General features: G+C 50.1%; 1 protein-coding gene across 1 annotated transcript in view; it reads right to left on the bottom strand.

Moving 5' to 3' along the window:
• Positions 1-19,133, bottom strand: part of MGAT5B (alpha-1,6-mannosylglycoprotein 6-beta-N-acetylglucosaminyltransferase B) — an 81,347-nt gene that overhangs the window by 33,350 nt on the left and 28,864 nt on the right. The window contains exons 3-6 of the mRNA XM_063176081.1: positions 16,652-16,796; positions 2,811-2,923; positions 1,686-1,759; positions 88-258 (exon numbers count right to left, since the gene is read on the bottom strand). Coding sequence (XP_063032151.1) covers positions 88-258; positions 1,686-1,759; positions 2,811-2,923; positions 16,652-16,796 — 503 coding nt within the window. The remainder of the gene's footprint in view (positions 1-87; positions 259-1,685; positions 1,760-2,810; positions 2,924-16,651; positions 16,797-19,133) is intronic.

Below are 19,133 nucleotides of genomic sequence, written 5' to 3'. Positions count from 1 at the left end.
GGCCCTGCTGAACCTGAGTATTTATTTCTGCTGATGCCTCCCCACAAAGCCCCTGGCCCAGCAGAGGCCAGGCTGGGCCCACCTTACCTGCGCGCGTGGCGCTGGCGGCGGTGAGGGAACGGCCACCGTGTGGTTCCTCCAGGGCAGGGGGGGACAGAACCACTCGACCTCGCTGAGGTAGATGAGGAAGGAGCACTCGGTGCCATCCACACCAAAGAAAGCATAGCAGGGGTCAGAGGTCCAGCGGGCCCTCATCCACTGCAAGGGGCACAGAAACACGTGAGGCCCATGGAGGAGGTGTGCCAGCCCTGCCAGCTGCCCCTGCTGTGAAAAACCTCTGTTCTCCATCCCCTTTCTCTGTCTGGGAGATAAAAATGAAAGGCAGAGGGTGGAAAAGGGCTGCAAACCCAGCCTCAGTGTCACAGGGCTGGTGTTCACCCACTCGGGGCCTCCAGGGAATTTGGGGCAGAGGAAGAGCCAGGGAGGTTTGCTGGGGCTCCCTGGGTTTCTTGCTCTGGTTCCAGCCTTCCCTGGGGGCACAGCCATTAATCCCCAGGAAATGATGCACCACAGGGATTTCTTGTGGCTGGCTTTGCTGGGGAGCTGCTGATCTCTTCGCCCCCGGAGCAGCAGGGCAGCAGACAGATCTGCCAGCAGTCCCCAGGGATGATTTCACACAGAGGAGAATAACCAGGGACCAGAGCAGCGATTTATCATCCCCCACAACGGCTCTTGCCAGCCTCTTCCTAATTCAACTACAAAAACAAATCTGCTCAGGGACAGTTTGCTGTGCCCAATCTGTAAAGCACAGCAATCACCAGGAGGGGAGATGGGATTACAGCCTTCCACAATTGCATTACATCCTGAATTTACTCAAGTCGTGGAAGGAAAGGATGGCTAACACCCCTGGAAGTGAAAAATCCACATCACTTTCTTGTACCCCCCACGTCATTCTCTTGTACCATTCAACATCTTTCCAGGGAGACTGGGCCCTGCAGAAGCCTGAGCTTGAAGCAGGTTGGCAAGAGGAGGGAAAAGGGCAATGCTTTTAATTAGTTGATGTAAATATGCTCTCTGACAAAGCCATCATGCTCTGGGCCAAGTGCCAGGCTGCATTCCAGTATGAGGAGCAGGCTGGGTCAGGCAGGACGGATTGAGATGGAGGTTCTGGCCACCTCAACAAGGTGCTGCTCTGGGCACTGCTGGGCTTATTCACCAGGGAATGCTCCAGATATTCAGAGGTGATGTGGCAGAGCTTCCTCCTTGCTGTGTTTCTGGCATTGAACACACAGACTGCAGGCAGGGAAGGCTGCAGGCAGAGGTGGGCCCACAGCTGATTCTGCTACAGCCTGTGGCTTCAAGGCTTTGTACCTCTCCAGCTAAAGGTACACGTGGTGAGGGTATTACTCGGGGAAAACAATCCCATTTCTGTAGCAAAGCTGCCAGAGAAGGTTGGATACCTCCCTTGTGTTTTCTCATCAAAGCACAGCCCTGCTTTGCTTTCCACACCTTTGGGTCTGCTCGTCCTCCTTCAATGGGCTGCACCTTTCCAATATTAACAAACATTTTATCCTGGAAATCATCCCCTTCCCCACTGCCCTTCCCAGTTTAACCCCCAGGGTCACTGCTTTGGGCCCTTTCATCCCAGCTGGAGACCCTATCCCAGACAGGGAACCCCAACTCACCTCCACCTTCCCAGCACAGTCGGGGTACTTGGGGTCCCTGGGCACCTCACACTGATCCCTCCTGCCTTCTATCCCTGTAGAGAGACAATTTGGGCATGGGGAGAGCTGGAGTGTGACAGAGGAGCAGCCAGAAATGCTGTGAGGAGAATGGGATGGGATGGGATGGGATGGGATGGGATGGGATGGGATGGGATGGGATGGGATGGGATGGGATGGGATGGGATGGGATGGGATGGGACAGGGCTGGCAGCCCCCAAGCATGTTCACTGGTGCCACAGCTGGGCTGGCAGACAGCCCCATCCCACTGGATGGAACAGAACATCAAGATGTGAAGCATCTTCAGCATCCTTCCCAAATCAGGGAAGAAACAGAGGAAACCACCCTGCTTCAATGCAGGGAATGTTCTCCTTCCCTAAATCTCAGCAGATCCATTTCCAGCATTTTCCTGTGCCCTCTGCCTGGTCCAGACCCCAAATTCCACCCGTCCCCACTCTTGTAAGCAGGCTGCAGGATCTAGGGAAGCACTTGACAGCCTTTTATGCTGTAAACTTGCAATAAAAACTGTCCTGCTGAGCTGCTGGAAGAAGACTCAGCCCCCAGGGTGAGTTCCAGAATAAGCCATAAAGTGGTTAAAATGGCATCAGGATCATTTCTCCCTCCATGGCTGGGCCAATAAAAGCCACCAGCCCTCCTCTAAGCCCTCCTTTGCTCATAATTGAAAAGCATGAGGTGCAAGAGGCAGTGGAAGGATCTTCAGCCTAAACCCCAATAACCACACAAGCATGTGGGGAAGCATCTGCAGAGCCCAGCTGCCCTCCCAGCAGTGACACAAGGGGATGGGAATGTCTCTCCTGCTGCTGAATCCCAGCCCCTGTGAATTTGGATTCAAACCACCAAATTTTTCTATCCAGGGGCTTGTGCACTGCTCGTCACCTTTAATTTTGCATTTAATTCTTCAGCATTTATTCCTGACTGCCATTCAGATTTGTCACGCACGATTTTCCCAAGGAAGGCAGCCTCAAGATCAGCCTCCATTTCTGGGATTTTTACCAAATTTGTCATGGTTGGACCTTCCCATGGGCACAGCACAACACACAGGGGGTTTGGGGCACGGGGACCACTGACCTTTCCCATTCAGGAGGCTGTTCCGAAGGATCTGATCCACCTTTATTGCAATGTCCGACACGTTCTGAGCTATGGCCTGGATCCTCTCCATCAACCCAGCTGCTGGCTGGAACCTGGGAAAGAAACCAAATTAACCCTGAGAATTTGATGTCTCCTGTTACTGTCATGTTTTCTGAAAAATCCCTTTGCCCAGGATTTCTTTCCTGGGAAGCTGAGAAGCCTCAGAGAAAAAGGAAAACAATATTATCTCATTTGCTTCTCCTGTGTTTTGCTGCTTTGGAATGTGGCTGGAGATTGTTTATCCGGCATGTGAATTGTTTTTACTTAATGGCAAATCGTGGCCAAGCTGTGTCAGACTCTGAGGAGAGAGTCACGAGTTTTTCCGTAGTATCTTTTAGCCTTCTGTCTAGATCCTTTCTCTATTCTTTAGTATAGTTTAGTATAGTATTCTTTAATATAATAATATAATAAAATAATAAATTAGCCTTCAAAAAACATGGAGTCAGATTCATCATTCCTCCCTTCAACAGGGGTCTCAGAAAGTACCACAGTGTCCCAGTGGTGACACTCAGAGGTACTCAAAGAGAAATCCATACCCAGCAGATTGAACTTAGCTCCAGGATGAAACACAGGCATGCCTGGTGCAGCATTTAACAGGCAAAGAAGTCACTGCTTTCCAGGAGGTTTGATTGAAAACCTATTTAAATCAGTGTTTTATACATATTCTGCCATTTTTTGAAGTGTGCTGTTAAACACGGATCCACCTGTGGATTTTATGCAGGAAAAATATTAAATAGACTGGCAAAAAATGTTTTTTTTCTTATTTTAGGTGTGCTGTGTTTGAAAATCCTCTGCTGTGATAATTGGTCCTGCAGTAGAAAGCTGTGCTGGAAAAAAAAAATGAGTAAAAGAATAAAAATACAGAGAAAAGAAGGTAAAACTGAGCATGGCAGAGGAAGTTTGAGTTTGGAGCAGAGCGATGAAAAACACACAGGACATGTGGATCTCCTGATCCAGCCCATCCACAATGGTGGGGATCAGTTTTTCCTCCCAAGGAACAAGTGACAGGACAAGACAAAACAGACTTACGGTGCACCTGGGGAAGTTTAGATTGGATAACAGGAAAAACTTCTTCACTGAAAGTGAGGCCAGGCATTGGAACAGCCTGCCCAGGGAAGCAGTGGAGTCATCATCCCTGAAGTGTCCCAAAAATACCCAGATGTGGTTCTTAGGGACAGGGTTTAGTGATGGGCTTGGCAGTGCTGGGTTAATGGTTGGATTCGGTGATATCAGAGGTGTTTTCCAGCCTCAGTGATTCTGAGATTCAGGTGAGTGGATTTCCAGCAAGGAGCAGCAGGCAGGGCTGTGCAGGCACAGGGAGCTGGGGCTGAGCTGGGCATTGCAGCCCCAGCAAAGCCCACAGGCACCTTCCACCAAGGCTTGAGGTCAGATCCCACCAGCCTGGATTGCTGCACGTGCTTCCATGGAATCAAACCTGGAATCAACACTGTCCTGGGTGAACAGCTCATCTCAGGAACATGTTGTGTGAACAGGAAAAGAGAGCTCTGTAAAGAGGCTCAGTGTCAATTAAAACCTGGTGTAAGCTGGAAAAAGGCAAACAGAACTCCATCCATCAGCAGTGGAGCCTGCCAGGCCTGACAAGGAGCAAGCCCTCCCACTCCAACACCTCTCCTGTGCCTAGCAGACAGGTGTCTGCTAAGGAAGGCAGGAGCCTCCTCTGAAAGGGGAAAATGTAAACCCCTTCCCTCTGAATTATTATAATTTTGAAATTAAGGGGCTCTCAGGCAAAGATATGGGAATAGGAATAGCAGTTCTTTATGAGGAAAAAATAAAACATTTAAAAATATATAAAAATAAAAATGCAGTAATACAAAGCAACACTGCCAGAGTCAGAATCCAACCCTGCCCCCTGTGTGCCAGGGAGGTGTCCCAGCCCCATCCCATGGGGGCTCAGCCCTCCTGCAGTGCCAGCTGTGGCTCTGCTGCAGCAGGGACCCTGCACAAGGGGGGAGTTTTCCTCTGCAGCTCCAGGGCTGCTGCAGATGGGCCTGGGCTCCCTCTGGCCATGCAGGGCAGCAGAAAGCTGCTCCTCTGGCAGTGCAGGGGGCAAAGGCTGCTGTGCTGTGCCAGGCTCAGATTGGATCCAGGCAGGAATGCTTGGCTCCTCCCCTGGGCGGAGCATCTCCCCATGGGGTGCTGGGATTGGATCAGCCCTGCAGGGACACTCAGTGGCCATGGACAGCAGAGATCTCCTGGAGGAAGGGTTGGTTGGGGGAGAGATAAAGGAAAAACTGCCCAAAGGACAGCAGAGAACTGCCCCAGCTCTGACAGATGGCAATAGAACACACACCCCCAGCACATCTTGCATTTCCAACCTCAGATACCTGCCACTTCCACCACAAACAGCCACCACATCTCCACGAGTTATCCCAGCAAATAATTTTCCCTTCTTCAATGTTTAGGTCGTAAGTTTTCCCTGCTGCTGCCACTGAGGTCGTTACAATACAGGGGAATGTCACACGCAGTGAGCAAAACCAAAAGGGCTACCTTGAATACTCATGGCACAAAAAATATGTGCTGATGTCAGGTCCTTCGTGGTGAAGTTTTATGTTTGTTCTCCAGCAGATCAGTGAACCCAAAGGCTGGGATTTAAAGTACCTCTGTCCTCAAGGCTAAAAAAATCCTGGTTTTATGAACCGACACTGCTTCGCTTGTTGATTTAAAGTCCATTTGCCAGCAGCGAGCAGCCCACATTTTTCCTTCTGGCATGGTTTACGACCATCAATATTCAGGCTGCATATCTCCACAGGGAGCCACTGATCTTGGGCTTTTAAGAAATAATAATTAAATGCAGAGGACACCATTGCCCCCAAGTCACTTCCAACCTTTGCAGAGAATAAACCCCAGGTATTCTGCTGTAACCAGTGCAGCAGGGAGGCTGCTCGTGAGGCCCTTGGAAAATATGGGCACAAAAATAACCTGAGATAAGCTCTGCTTGTCAGCATGGCTCCAAGGAGATAAAATTGTCCTGGTCTGAAAGCTTGCAAACCCCCATTTCTGCAACCCTTTTTTCTCCAGCAGATGCACTCAGTAAACACCTGGGATGGGCAGTTTAGGAGGAAACATCACATGGATGCTGTGAATTTAGAGCCAGTGATCCCAAACTCCTGTTTTCAACAGGAAAAGCATGTGGGCTTGGTGAAGGTGCTCACCAGGTTTCTCCATCACTCATGGCAAGGAGAGAGGATGACCACAGCCACAGCAGCACTGCTCTCACCCTTCAGAGCACTTAGATCAGCTCACAGTCTAGCTTCTGCCTCTTCCCAGAAGCTATCCCAATCCTTACTTGCTCCCAAACACCCAAGGAACCAGGTGAGCCTCAAAAATCAACAGCAACCTCAGCCCTCAGCTCCTCACTGATGATGTCCAGGCCTCAGCTCAGCCAGGGCTGAGCACTGGGCAGCCATAAAAATGCTCAAAAATGCTCAAAAAATCAGGATTGTTATCCTAAATAAATTGCTTTCTTCCAGCTCAGCCTTGTCCTGCCAGGCAGCCACAGTGTTGGGTGGTAGAGCTGGCCCAGGCTCTGTGCCAGCTTGCCCAGCTCTTGTGAAGCTACAGCTGCTCCCCAAACACTAAGATTTCACCTCAAAACACTTGTGAAGCTACAGCTGCTCCCCAAACACAAAGATTTCACCTCAAAACACTTGTGAAGCTACAGCTGCTCCCCAAACACTAAGATTTCACCTTAGATGCAAAATGTATTTCTGAGCATCACACTCCAGTCCTCCAAACAGGGCGGGCATTGCATGAGCACCACAAGGCTTTCCCCAAAACACAGAGGATTACTGGAAAGGGACATTTTTAATGTCCACATGACTCCTGGAACATATGAAAGTGATGCCTTGTGAAGGCTGACCTAGAGCAGAGACTGGACAGAGCTAAAGAATAAAGCAGGGATTTATTGAAAGGTCTCCATGGATCTACCTTGGGCAGCACAAGAGCCCAGCCAGGGCTGCACACAAGATGAACCAAAATGGTCCCAAAATGCACAACCGGGCACGGGGTCTCTCACTGTGATCAGTTCTGCTCCATTTGCATCTTGCAGTTCATTGTCCCATTCCAGCTTTAGCCCATCCAGTCCCATCCTTGTTTTTCTCTCTCCAGCCCACGGTGTTTGTGCTCTTGGGCTGAGATTTGGATCATTTGTCCTTGGTGCCCAGCTGGAGCAGGAATTGTTTTGCCTCCCTGCTCTGTGCACAGAGCTCACCATCCCCTCATGTGAAGCTCAAAAGTAGCACAGAATCTGAAAAATGTAAAAGCCAAAACCTGAGGCATCAAAAGGAGAGGGAGAAAAGTAGAAAAGTCCCTTTGAAACACAGAACCAGGCTCAGATCTCCCATGCTCCTCAACCTTGGATGCCACCAAACCCTCATGGGGTTTTTCTTAGGGAGAGATTTCACACCTGGGGAGAAGAGCCACGCTGCCAGCTGGGAACACTGACAGGTCCCAGTGTTTGTATCTGCTGGGTAACAAGGCCATCACAGGAGCAGCACATTTCATGTGAGGCATTAAGGAGATGACAAGCAGGTTAAGCATAAGTTACATCAACTATCAGCACAGCAATTTGTCACCCAGGCAGGGGACAAGAAAATAAGGCAGTTAAAGGTGTATCTTCAATGTGAAAAGGTTCTCTGTGCCTCATAGGAGTTTGAAGCCTTGTTGTTAGTAACTGGAGACACCAGGAAGGACAAGGTAAGTGGCTTGTTCTGCTCAGCAATAGCTCAGCAGAGCAGGGATATCCCACCACGTGGTGGATCCAAGCCAGGATTGCCAGCACAGCCCTTGCCAGCCCAGTGGAAAAAGAATCTCCTTTCTTCCAGCACCACCACTGCCCAGGGAGCAGCTTTGTGCCTTTTCCCTTCCTGCTTTTTACATTTTTCCATAGTGACATGCTAAATGCCACCAAAATGTGCTGGCACTCTGCCAGCTATTGAAACTACACTAAATTACCACAGCTTTCTTAGAATAAATTTTTCCCTGGGACCTTAAAACCGTTTACTACAGCAAATACAGTATTTTAACTCCTAACCATCAATATAGATTTCGTCTTCATTATTTTCAGATTTATATTTCCCCCTGTTGATTAGGATTCAGATCACACTGTGCCTTATAATGCTCTGTATACAGTATTCATCTCCTTTCAAAAACTGCTATTAAGATGTATCTTTCCCCACTGACAGATCATTTGCCATAGAATATAGCCGGAGGTTGGGTTTTCTGTCACTTTTTTATGCATTAATTTGGTTCCCTTCACTTTGCTCTTGTCCCCAACTCCACAGCACCAGCTTGGATTCAGCCTGTTTATCCCTTTACAAGCCACTGTATTTTTATTGCCTTTTATAAAAGTGGCATTATGAAAAGATGAATCTCTTTCTCTTTGTGTGTTGTCTTCATAATACAAGCCCTAAACATATTTGCTTGCTCATCCGATATTTCTTGCTATTAACTTGTGAAAGCCATGGCTTTGGGAAGACCAATACAGATGGAGAAAAGCAGATGTTCTGAAGATAATACATCAACAAATTCAGCATTTGCACAGAGCAGTTTACCAAAGGATTTCCACTTGTGTCTGTGCTGCCATTTGCCTCTTTAAATATTTTTTTAAGTTGCTTGCCCAAAGACCCAAAGCAGATCAGAAAGCAGCAGGGCTGGTGCTGCTATTTCACTGCTCTGGGGACACAAATCACATCCAGCCCCACAGCAGCATCAGTCTCCAGAACAGGGAGCTGAAATCCCACAGGGAAGGGAAAGGGAATGCCAAGGGAAAAAGGATCTTTTCTGTCCGCCTGGTTCCTGCTGCAGCTTGTGAGGTGGTGCCTGTTCAAACAGCTGGGACATCTCCAGGAGAAATGAGCCCCAAGGGCAGCTCCAGCAGATCACCCTGAGGGCTCAGGATGCTCTTCCCATCCATCCATCTGTCCCTTCATCCCCAATCCCCTCCAATGGGAAACACTCAGAGTCACCCAGCTCTGGGAAGTTACCAACTCAGTGGCTGGAAAGCTGAGGGGTCCCAGGGATGTGGGGAAAAGCCCTCATCAGAGTGCTGGAAAACAAAAAAAAGTTATTAAAATGTTCAAGAAGATGGAGAAATTAAAAGCTTTGCTCCACAAACATAAGAGAATACAAGTAAAACTCATCCATGCTGGAGGTAAAACATTTTTGGGAGATCCATGCCCCAGTGTGTATCTGTATATCCTCTCTGAGATGGTTTGTATCCAAAAACCCAGAATCCAGGCCTGCCCATGTGGGAGAGGGCAGGACACAGAGCCAGGGGGATTATTGGGGTGCTGATGCTCTGTCTGAAATTTGTGTCACAGTCCCCTGACACCGACAACCCCAACACAGGAGGTGTAGCACGAGGGGCAGCAGTGGCTCAGGAGGCTCAGCTGGGCAGTTTCTGTTTATTGGCCTTGTAACCCTGGATTTAATCCTCATCCCTGCAGTGCTGCTCCCCTGGGCTTGGATGAGTGCTGGTCCTTGTGGTGGGAGGGCAGCACACCCCGTGCTGGCATGGGATGTGCAGGGAGGATTCCACATCCTGCCCCATTTGGGAAAGGCTCAGACCCCCAGCAAGCAGAGAAAAAGCCCAAAGCTCTGCTTATGATCATCATGGTAGAAATTTAGAGTCATGCTGGAGGGAAGAAGTGCAGGGGCTGAGGCACATCTGCTTTGCTCCCCCCTGGAGGGGGCTCTGCCAGGTCACTCATACCCTCAGTGCCTTTCTGACACTGGACAAGGACAGGACACCTGGCTTTGCACATGTGAGAAGGTCCATGCCACTGAGAAGTGGGCTTCTTCTTCACAGGCTGCCCCTGCCAGTCAAATGAAATAAAAATATTTTTTAAAAAACCAGAGGACAGCATTTGTTCCCAGTGTAATTTCTGGGGTCTCTGTACATCCCAAGGTTTTCCACCTCAGGGTGACACAAACAGCTCAGTCTCCCCTCCACGAACACCTGAGTAAAGACCTGAGCTCACTCTGGCCATGTTTGTCCTCACTGGGAATTCACCCAGGGAAATTATCCCAGAGAACACGATTTGGGATGGGAGCATTCCTTGGAAACTCCTTTGAAGCAAATGCCAGATGATGCATGGGCAGAGCCCTGACTGAACGGCTCCAACACCAAGTTACATAATAAATCACATTATAAATGCAGCAGCATTTAGCTCACTAAAGCACTTCCATTTATTTTCATTTCAGTTGATTGTGGGTGATATTTCTCACACAAATACTTTTCTAAGAGGCCCTGAGCCAACCCAAAACCCATGGCTGCACACCCCAGGGGGGGACACTGACATTTCAGTGAGCTGGCAATAAACTTTATGAAAAGAATTATGAAAATCAGCTTTCCAACCAAACCCTGTAGCTCACCAGCACAAAGTATAACCAACACCATTAATTAAAATATTTTATCAATGCTATATATTTTATCAATACTCTCAAAATGCTTTGAGATCTTCCCCAAGCAGAACACAAAGCTGAAGCCACAAGCCCAAAAACTTCATTTTCCTCCTGACCCTCAGAGCAGAACTGGGCTGAGCCACAGGCCTGGGCAGCTGTGGGTTTATTTATGGGAACACAGGGGATCATGAAAAGGAGGGTTATGGGATCACCACTTTGTTGGGGCATAAATCAGATACATTTATCTACAGGCTGGGAAAAACTCCCTTCAGTGAGCTGGGAAGGCACTGCCAGCCTCACAGGCTTCACTAAAAGGCACCTGCCTAAAAGTGAGCCCAAAACCACCAGTTGTGGTCAGAATCCTTGGGGCAGAGGATCCCCTGGGGCAAGATACATTCCTCAGCCCCCCATTTCCTTTGCCAGCTGTGTGTTTGGTGCTCATGCTGTGTTTCATTTTAGCCAGGGGTATTTTGGCCCTCTGTTTGCTCCAAAATCAGGGGATCTGCTGGAGGTTAACAGGCTCTGATTTTCCTTGTGGGGTAAAGCAGACACACAGGCTGGGTAAAGGCAGCCCCACACCACCACTGCCCAGCCCTGCCCCTGTGCAGCCACCCAAAAACAACCACAGCACAAAAACAGCAGTCACTGCACTTGGCCTCAGGTGCTCATTCAAGAAACCTCATTTGCCAGCCCTGTGATAAAGCAGTTTTCAGTGTGTCAATGCTTTGGCATGGGAATAAAATTAAATATTAAATATTAAATATTAAATATTAAATAAAGATAAATGTAAATAAAAGTATAAATAAATATATAAATACAAATATAACTTTAATATAGATATAAATAATATAGTATAAATGTAAATATAAAATTATAAATATAAACATTGAAATAAAAATAACGTTTAAAAATAAACGAAAGCAGAGCCTCTGCTGAATTAACTTCAGCAAATTGAGCAGGAGGTGCTGGGGGAGGTGCAAGCCTGGGAGCAGGAAGGGAGGGTGTGAGTGACCTGGGCATACCTTGGCACCTCTCCTATCACCATGCTGGTGATGCCCAGCACCATTTGGGCTGTGGGGCTCTTCCATGGTGCCACAGCCCCTCTGGAAATGTGGGTGCATGGATGGACCCTGCTGACCTGCTGGCAGCACACAGCCACCTCCCTGCTCTGTCTTAAGAGAAAAGTAACTTATCTCAGCTGCCCAGGCCTGAATTTCCCCATTTATGTCTTCTCCTGATCCTGATGGGGACTCCAGAGCAGCAGTGAGTCCCTACACTGTGCCCATCCTCTCCAAGTAACACTGAAATGAGGTTGTGTATCCTGGAGAAAAGGAGACTCGGGGGTGCCCTCATCACTCTGCACAGCTCCTGGAAGGTGCCTGTGCTCAGCTGGGGCTGGCAGGACAGACAGAACCAGAGCACACAGCCTCAAGCTGCACCAAGGGAAATGCAGGTTGGAGAGCAGGGAAAAGTTTTTCACAGAAAGGGTGATAAAGTTCTAGAATGTGCCCGGGGAGGTGGTGGAGTCACCATCCCTGGGTGTGTTTAACAAAGCCTGGATGTGGCACTGGGGGCCAGGGTTTAGGCGAGGGGTTGGGGCTGGGTTGGACTCGATCTTGAAGGTCTCTTCCAACCCAGTGATTCTGTGAATTCTGTGAAATCATCCACAGAGGCAGACATCCTCAGGAGCTGGCAAGGAAAAATTCATCCCCTCTGCCAGGATGGAAGAGGCTGTGGGACCTGTGAGGAAGGTGAGTGCTGGGAAGGGAGGCTCCTGTCTCCTGATGCACCCCTGCTCCTGCAGCAGAGCTCAGCTCAGCAGAACCAGCACCCAGCAAAGCCAGGCTGGACCACAGGGTGGTCTCACCTTCCCTTGGCTGCTCTGAAGAGCTTTGCCCCCTCTGAGCCCCTCAGGAGATGGGAGCCAATGCTCAGAGGGGTCCAGGACTGCTCCAGGCTCACCTGGGCTGCAGGACACCACAGCCTTGGCAGGGATTTCTCTGCAGCCAGCTCACCACCAGCAACAATTCAGGAATTAATAGAGCCAGGCTGGCAGGATGCAGGAACATCATCCATTTAGTGTCATATTGCGAGACTTTTAATTACTGGGGGAATATGGAGTCATGTAATGATTACAAGAACAAATACTTAAAGTGTGTGGAAATTAACTGAGCCTTGGCAGTAATTAAGCTTGAAGATTAATCAGTCGTTAGCAAATAACACCCTTTGCAGGCTAACCACCACGTGGGGACAGGGATGACCAGGAATGCCAGTGCTGCAGATCCCAGCCTTGCCCTCTGCCATGTCCCTGGGGCAGGAGGTGGGCAGGGGCAGCCCAGCTCCTGGAAAAGGGCTTTTCCAAGCCCCAACACTGCGGGGTTACAGTGCCAGCTTGGGTCAGCCCCTCAGACCCTATCCTCCCCTCCCTCCCTCCCTCCTAAGCACTTTTCAGCAAGAGATCAACACTTCCCCTGCAAACTAATATTTTTCCCTTGCCCAGTAAACAGCTCTCCAGGAGGCTTCCATAAGTACTCCTAATTTCCTTCCCCTCGGATGATTTACGAGGGTTGCATTCAATTAACAGCAGTATTGATTTTCCTGCAGCTGACTGGCAGCCTGCTGGCCCTCGTTAGGGAATCCATCCTTCCCTTCCCAGCACGGGCAGGATGCAGGCAGCAGGGAGCTCAGGCAGGGCTGGAGAAGGCAGCCAGCAACCCCTGGAGTTCACAAGTGCAGCCTGTGTGCCAGCCCACAAAACTTTTGGGCAGCTCTTCCAAGGGGGAGAAAATTGGAGTGGGACATTTGGGTTTTCCAAGAGTTTTATCGGCTGGAAATGGAGGCACCTGTGGAATGTTCAGTGAGACAGCCCCAGTGGAGGAAGAAAGATTTTGCAGCTTGGAAATCTGGGAGGCTTTCCAAGGCAGGCCATTAATGCCACCCTGCATATACAGAGTTTTCCTTGCACTTTCCAAGGGGTAAAGCCACCCCACCAAGCCTCTGCTGGAGTGGTGCAGTGCTCACAGGTTACTCCATAAAGCTCAGCAAAGCCTTCACCTCCTTCCCCTCAGCTGGAGCTCTGCAAAACCCAGCCCTCCTGATTCCACTGGAGATCCGGCCTTAAGCAGGAGAGCACTTTGTAAAAACAAGAATTAATCCACTTTTGGGCAACTGGAAGCACAAAGCCCACACTGGCAGCTGTGCAGAGCGGGAAGGAGACGAAGGCAGCAGCAGTGCCAAGCAGGGACGCTTTGAAGAGTAAAATCCCTTTGAAATTACCACCCTTTAATTGTATTATCTTTCCCTGACAGCCTCAAGTCGGTCACTGGTGATCAAAGAGACGGGGGCAGGGAGGGAAGGAGACAAGCCCTCGGTGGAATCCCAGGATCCTAACAAGGAACAGCTTCTGGGTGTCTCCGTGGGGCTGATCTGGGTCCAGGAGTCATTGCTGGGTCCTGGGGCAGCTGGAGGTGCCCAATCCACCTCAGCACAGGGGTCCCCAGGACTGCAGGTGGTCGCCCTCAAGGGACAGTGTAGGAGCATTGTGGGGTGGGATGGTGGGGATGGATGGAGATGAGAGATCTCTGCAGCCAGGACTGGAATTTGGGGTTTATTGCAAAGGGCCTGGGTGCAGGGCCCTGCTGGGAGCTGCCAAACACAGCTCAGGGCAGGAATGAGAGAAGAGAGGGGGAGAGAGGATGAGAGGGTAAGAGAGTAATAGAGCGAGGTTCCCATTCCAATACAATAAATCTTCTTCTGTGTTGAATATTCTGATTCTCACTAACCAATCTAGTACAAGATACAAATCCTACAGCATTTACATACAGCCTATAAGAATCATTACATTACCATACTGTGTTACATTTTAAACTCTAAAAACTCCTCTTTGGGCCCCTTCTGCCAAGCTGGCAGGGTCTGCTCTGACCCTTGGGCCTGTCTGCAAGCAGAGGGTGTTGTTCCATCAAAAGGGGATTACCTTCAGCTGGCCTCACCATTGTTTTGCCATTGTTCAGTAACTGAGGGATCTCAAAGCTTGCTTTCATTTCAATCTCACTTATAGTTTCTATATTCTCAAAATCTTTTGCCAGGCAATCATATTGATAAGGCTTTCCTGTTTCATCTTCCCCAACAGGACAGGGAGCTCAGCACCCAGCACCAGGGTTTCACAGCAGCTGCTTTTGGATTCCCCCTGGGTTGCTCTGCTCAGCTCAGAGAGCACCCAGAGCTGTGGGATCAGCCCAGAGCCAGGCTCTGCTCAGAGCAGGACAGCTCTGAACCCTTCCAGCTGCCTCATGCACCCCTCAGGGGGCAGCAGGGACCAGGACAAGCCAAGAAAGGTCACCCTGCTTGAGGCAGCACCAGAGGTGGAGCCACTCAAACCCAGCTGTGACACCTCCAACACATCCCATCCCCTCTGGGCACAGCCCTCAGCCAGACCCAGCGCTGCAGGGAAGGAAGGGAGTGCTCAGGAAATACTTCCCAAGTGTTGGCAAATGCAGCCAGTGCTTCATCAGGGACTGCCACAGCAAAATCCCACCCACAAGAAACTCCCCCGTGGTGGCTGCTTCACCTGGACATGCTCTGCCCCATGACCAGAATGGGATCTTCAGAGGCCGGGTGAGAACAAGGAGAGGAGACAGATGGGTTTGGATGCAGAATCAGGTGAAGAGAATTGATTTCTCTTTAGGGGTGACTTATAAGGAGCAAAAGGTGATAAACTCGTTGCCCCTGAATTTCCATTACTGCCAATTAAGACATCTGTGATCTCAGCCCCCAGCTCAGGCCCATCTGAGCACACACACAAAACTTGAGGATCTTTTGATGTGGGTCCATCAGCTCCCATCCTCTCTCCAGGTGATGGCCCCAGAGCCATCACTCCCACAGCAGATCTGAAACACCAAATCCCCATCTGCAGCCACTGCTGCCAGCCCACAGAAATGCTTTTAAGTTTCTCTCTTGGCTGCTGGTGTAGAGAAACAACCATCACCTGAAATCAGTGGTTCTTTTAACACAAAACTGGCCAAGAAAATGGTTCGATGTGAGCAAGCACCTTCCAGTGCTGGCTGTAATAGTCCTGTCCACTCCTCTCTGGGATTATTGGTGATCTCAGTCACTTGGGTACCAGCCAGCCTCGGAACAACAAAATCCCAGCACCTACCATGGCTGAGGCAAATTATATTTTCTCAGTGCTGGAAATGATGGTACATAAAAGTCAGGACCACGCATTCCACGGCTGCCCTGCAGCTCTAGCTCAGGTGTGCAGGCACTGTGGCAGAGCTCAGCCTTTAATTACAGGCTCACTGACTGTTTTCTGTTATAGACACAAAAGAGGCTCGTGAGGAAAGCGAGGGAGAGGGATGGAAATGCTGATGGGAGCAGGGGAAAGCACAGTGATGGCAGGAGGTGGAGGTGGGAATGTTATGAGGGATCCAGCAGGATGCAGCAGGGCAGGGGTGACCCCTGCATGTCACATCCCTGCCATCCACCTCTCCTGTGTCACCTGAGGCTGCACCTGAGCAAAATCCACACTGGCATCTTTTCCACACGGCCAAGCTTGTCCCAAGTGCTGCCCCTGTGGTTTTTCATCTCTGCTCCCCCACCACCAGTTACCATTTGTGCACTGACACTCCAGTTAGTATCAATGAATGTTTAAAGGCTCCCAGAGACAGGGAAATGTCTTTCTAGTGAATCAGTGTGCCACAACAGGGAGGTCTGATGGCACCTCTCACAATGCCAGCTGAGATGTGCAGCACAGGGAGCCAGGGCATCATTTTAAACCCTTCTGGACATTTTAAACCTTGCTCAACTCCAATGCTGAGCACATCAGCCCTGGATTCTGAACAGCCACCAGATTCACAGCTACCCATGGAGTACAGGCACAGAGCAAGTGTCCCGATCTCAGGGAGCACATCCCACATGCCAGGTGCTGCTTTGGCATGTCCCACCTCCAGCAGCACCGCAGCACAGCAGTGCAGACACTGCCACACCTGCAGCTGGGACAGCTGCTTCAGGAAATCATGGAATCATAGAATATCACAACAACACCCACAAGGATCTCTGAGTCAAGCTCCTGGTCCTGCAGTGGACACACCCCCAAAAATCACAGTGTGTCTGAGAGCATAGTGCAAATGCTTCTTGGACTCTGACAAGCTTGGGAGTGACCACAAATCCTAAAAATCACAGTCAGTTCAGAAATCCCAAAAGAAACAGCTCCAGACATGGCAAATGAGGCTAAAAAAGATCCTCCCAAGCCCCAGGTCCTGCTGGGTCCCACCACCCTCAGAGCAGCTCAGCACATTGGGGTGTTCTGCTCCTGCAAAGCCCCCACGCCCAGCCCTGCTGCACAGGGTCTGACTGACCTGTCCAGAGGGAATCGTGCTTCATCCCCTTTGTGGAAGTCAGTGCTGTTCTCCAGCCTGGCCAGGATGTCCATCCTCTTCATCAGCATCTCCAGCATGTCGCTCATCCTGCGCAGCACCCCTCGGGATTCCAGCGCGCCCATCACTGCAGCACACAGAGAGAGCTGAGACACGGCCAGCCTGGCATGCACACCCCACCCTGGGACCCCAGCTCCAGCCCCACATCTGCCCCTGCTGCTCCCCACCCCCATGAGTGGGCTCGGTGGTGTTTGGAGCCTCTCAGTGCCCTGCTGTCCCCATGTCCCCTCCCTGGCTGTGCCCCACAGCCCCATCACACTGCCCAAGCAGGGTAAACCCCTGCCCAGATCCGGCTGGGCTCCTCCAGTCCTATCAAAGATGGGACAGAAAATACAGGACAGCCAGTTGTTATCTCAGCCTGGATCCAGCCCCCTCACCAGGCATGAAATCCTGACTTATCCACCTGATCCAACCTATCCCTGTCACAGACACATTTTCTGAAAAATCCTTTCCTTAGGATTTTTTCTCCTGAGAAGCTGAGAGGCCTGAAGAACAAAATGTAAGCATTGATCATCTGCTGCTGTGGAATGCAACAGGTGCATCTGGGATTGGTCTCATGTTGTTGTTTGTATTTAATGGCCAATCACAGTCAGCTGGCTCAGACTCTCTGTCCGAGACCAAAGCCTTTGTTATCATTCTTTCCTTTTCTATTCTTAGCCAGCCTTCTGATGAAATCCTTTCTTCTATTCTTTTAGTATAGTTTTAATATAATATATATCATAAAATAATAAATCACGCCTTCTGAAACATGGAGTCAGATCCTCATCTCTTCCCTCATCCTCAGACCCCTGTGAACACTGTCACAGTCCCGAGGGCTTATGGCAAACTGACTTCATTCCCAAGCACCAAGCAAACAGCCTTTCATTTGCCACTTCTATTTTTCACTCTGCACCTAGCCCAGCATCCTGCCTTTGACAGCAGCTTGCAGAGGATGCCTAAGGAAAAACATGGGAAACTCATCAAAGGGGTGGTGCTCCCCAACACATCCTCCCAGCAGCACCAGATTTTCCTGATCCAGAAAAGAAGAAATTTTCTGCTCAAATCTGCAATGGGGTGGGAGACCTAGCACTGGAAATAGCTCAAGTGCTGCATCAACTCCCCCAGGAGGGAAGGCCCCCAGTTCCCAGCCTTGTTTAACACTGTTTGTCCCATGGGTGTGCATGGCACTGACCTGCTGGAAAGCACAGGGGGATCCAGGAGCTCCTGGCTCCCAGCTTGATTTGCCATCTAGTGACAGGCAATGAGCCCAGAGTCAGGGAACAGAAAATAAAGCTGCTGTTTCATCTCAGCTCGGCTCATTTCATGTTGGTAATAACTTAATCAGTGCATAATCCCCTGAACCTCTCCCGTTTAGCTTATCTCTGCCGTTCCACTCTCATGTGCTTTCCAAGAGGCAGCACATATTTAATTTAGGGAGCAGCAGGAGCCAGGGGGTGGCACTGGGAAGGAAAGCAGCTGCTGGATGTCTTGGGTTGCTACCAGGACTTAGGGACACCTCATGCACCTCCAAACAGATGCACAACCAGTCCTGCAAAGCCAGATGGTGTTTGGGATTCCCTATCCTGGCACAGCCAGGGGGGCAGAATGGACCAGGGCATCCCAATGGCATGGTGTGCCAGGGACAGCCCTGGCATGGGCTTCTCCTCCCCACAGGAGCTGGCTGAGCATGTGAAACAGCACAGAGGCCTTGGTGTGGGTGTCTGGGTGTTCAGATGGGAGCAGGGTGTGGTGTGGTGGATCAGGGGCACCGTGACAGCTCCCACTGCTGCTGCAGAGCTGCAAGCCCTGGCTCCATCCCTGCTCCCCCAGGAATTCACCCACACTTCAGCCAGAGCTCCCAGGGGCTGGGAAGGCTGATTCCCAGGGAAGGCAGCGGAGGAGCATCGGGGAGATGGATGGAGATGGGAGATTTTTGAAGCCAGGTTGTGGAACTTGGGGTTTATTGCAAAGGGCCTGGGAGCTGCCAGCCACAGCTCAGAGCAGGGCCGAGAGAAGAGAGGGGGAGAGAGGATGAGAGGGTGAGAGTGCAAAAGGGGTAAGAGAGCGAGGTTCCCGTTACAATACAATAAATCTTCTTCTGTGTTGAATATTCTGATTCTCACTAACCAATCTAGTACAAGATACAAATCCTATAGCATTTACATACAGCCTATAAGAATCATTACATTACCATACTGTGTTACATTTTAAACCCTAAAAACTCCTCTTTGGGCCCCTTCTGCCAAGCTGTAGGGTCTGCTCTGACCCTTGGGCCTGTCTGCAAGAGAGGGCATTGTATCCCCCCCATCAAAAGGGGATTACCTTCAGCTGGCCACACCATTGTTTTCCAGTTGTTCAGTAACTGAGGTATCTCAAAGCTTGCTTTCATTTCAATCTCACTTATAATTTCCATATTCTCAAAATC

Source organism: Melospiza melodia, chromosome 24 (genome assembly GCF_035770615.1).
Source record: "Melospiza melodia melodia isolate bMelMel2 chromosome 24, bMelMel2.pri, whole genome shotgun sequence".
Classification (NCBI taxonomy): Eukaryota; Metazoa; Chordata; class Aves; order Passeriformes; family Passerellidae; genus Melospiza; species Melospiza melodia.
This window is presented reverse-complemented; position numbering and strand designations above follow the sequence as displayed.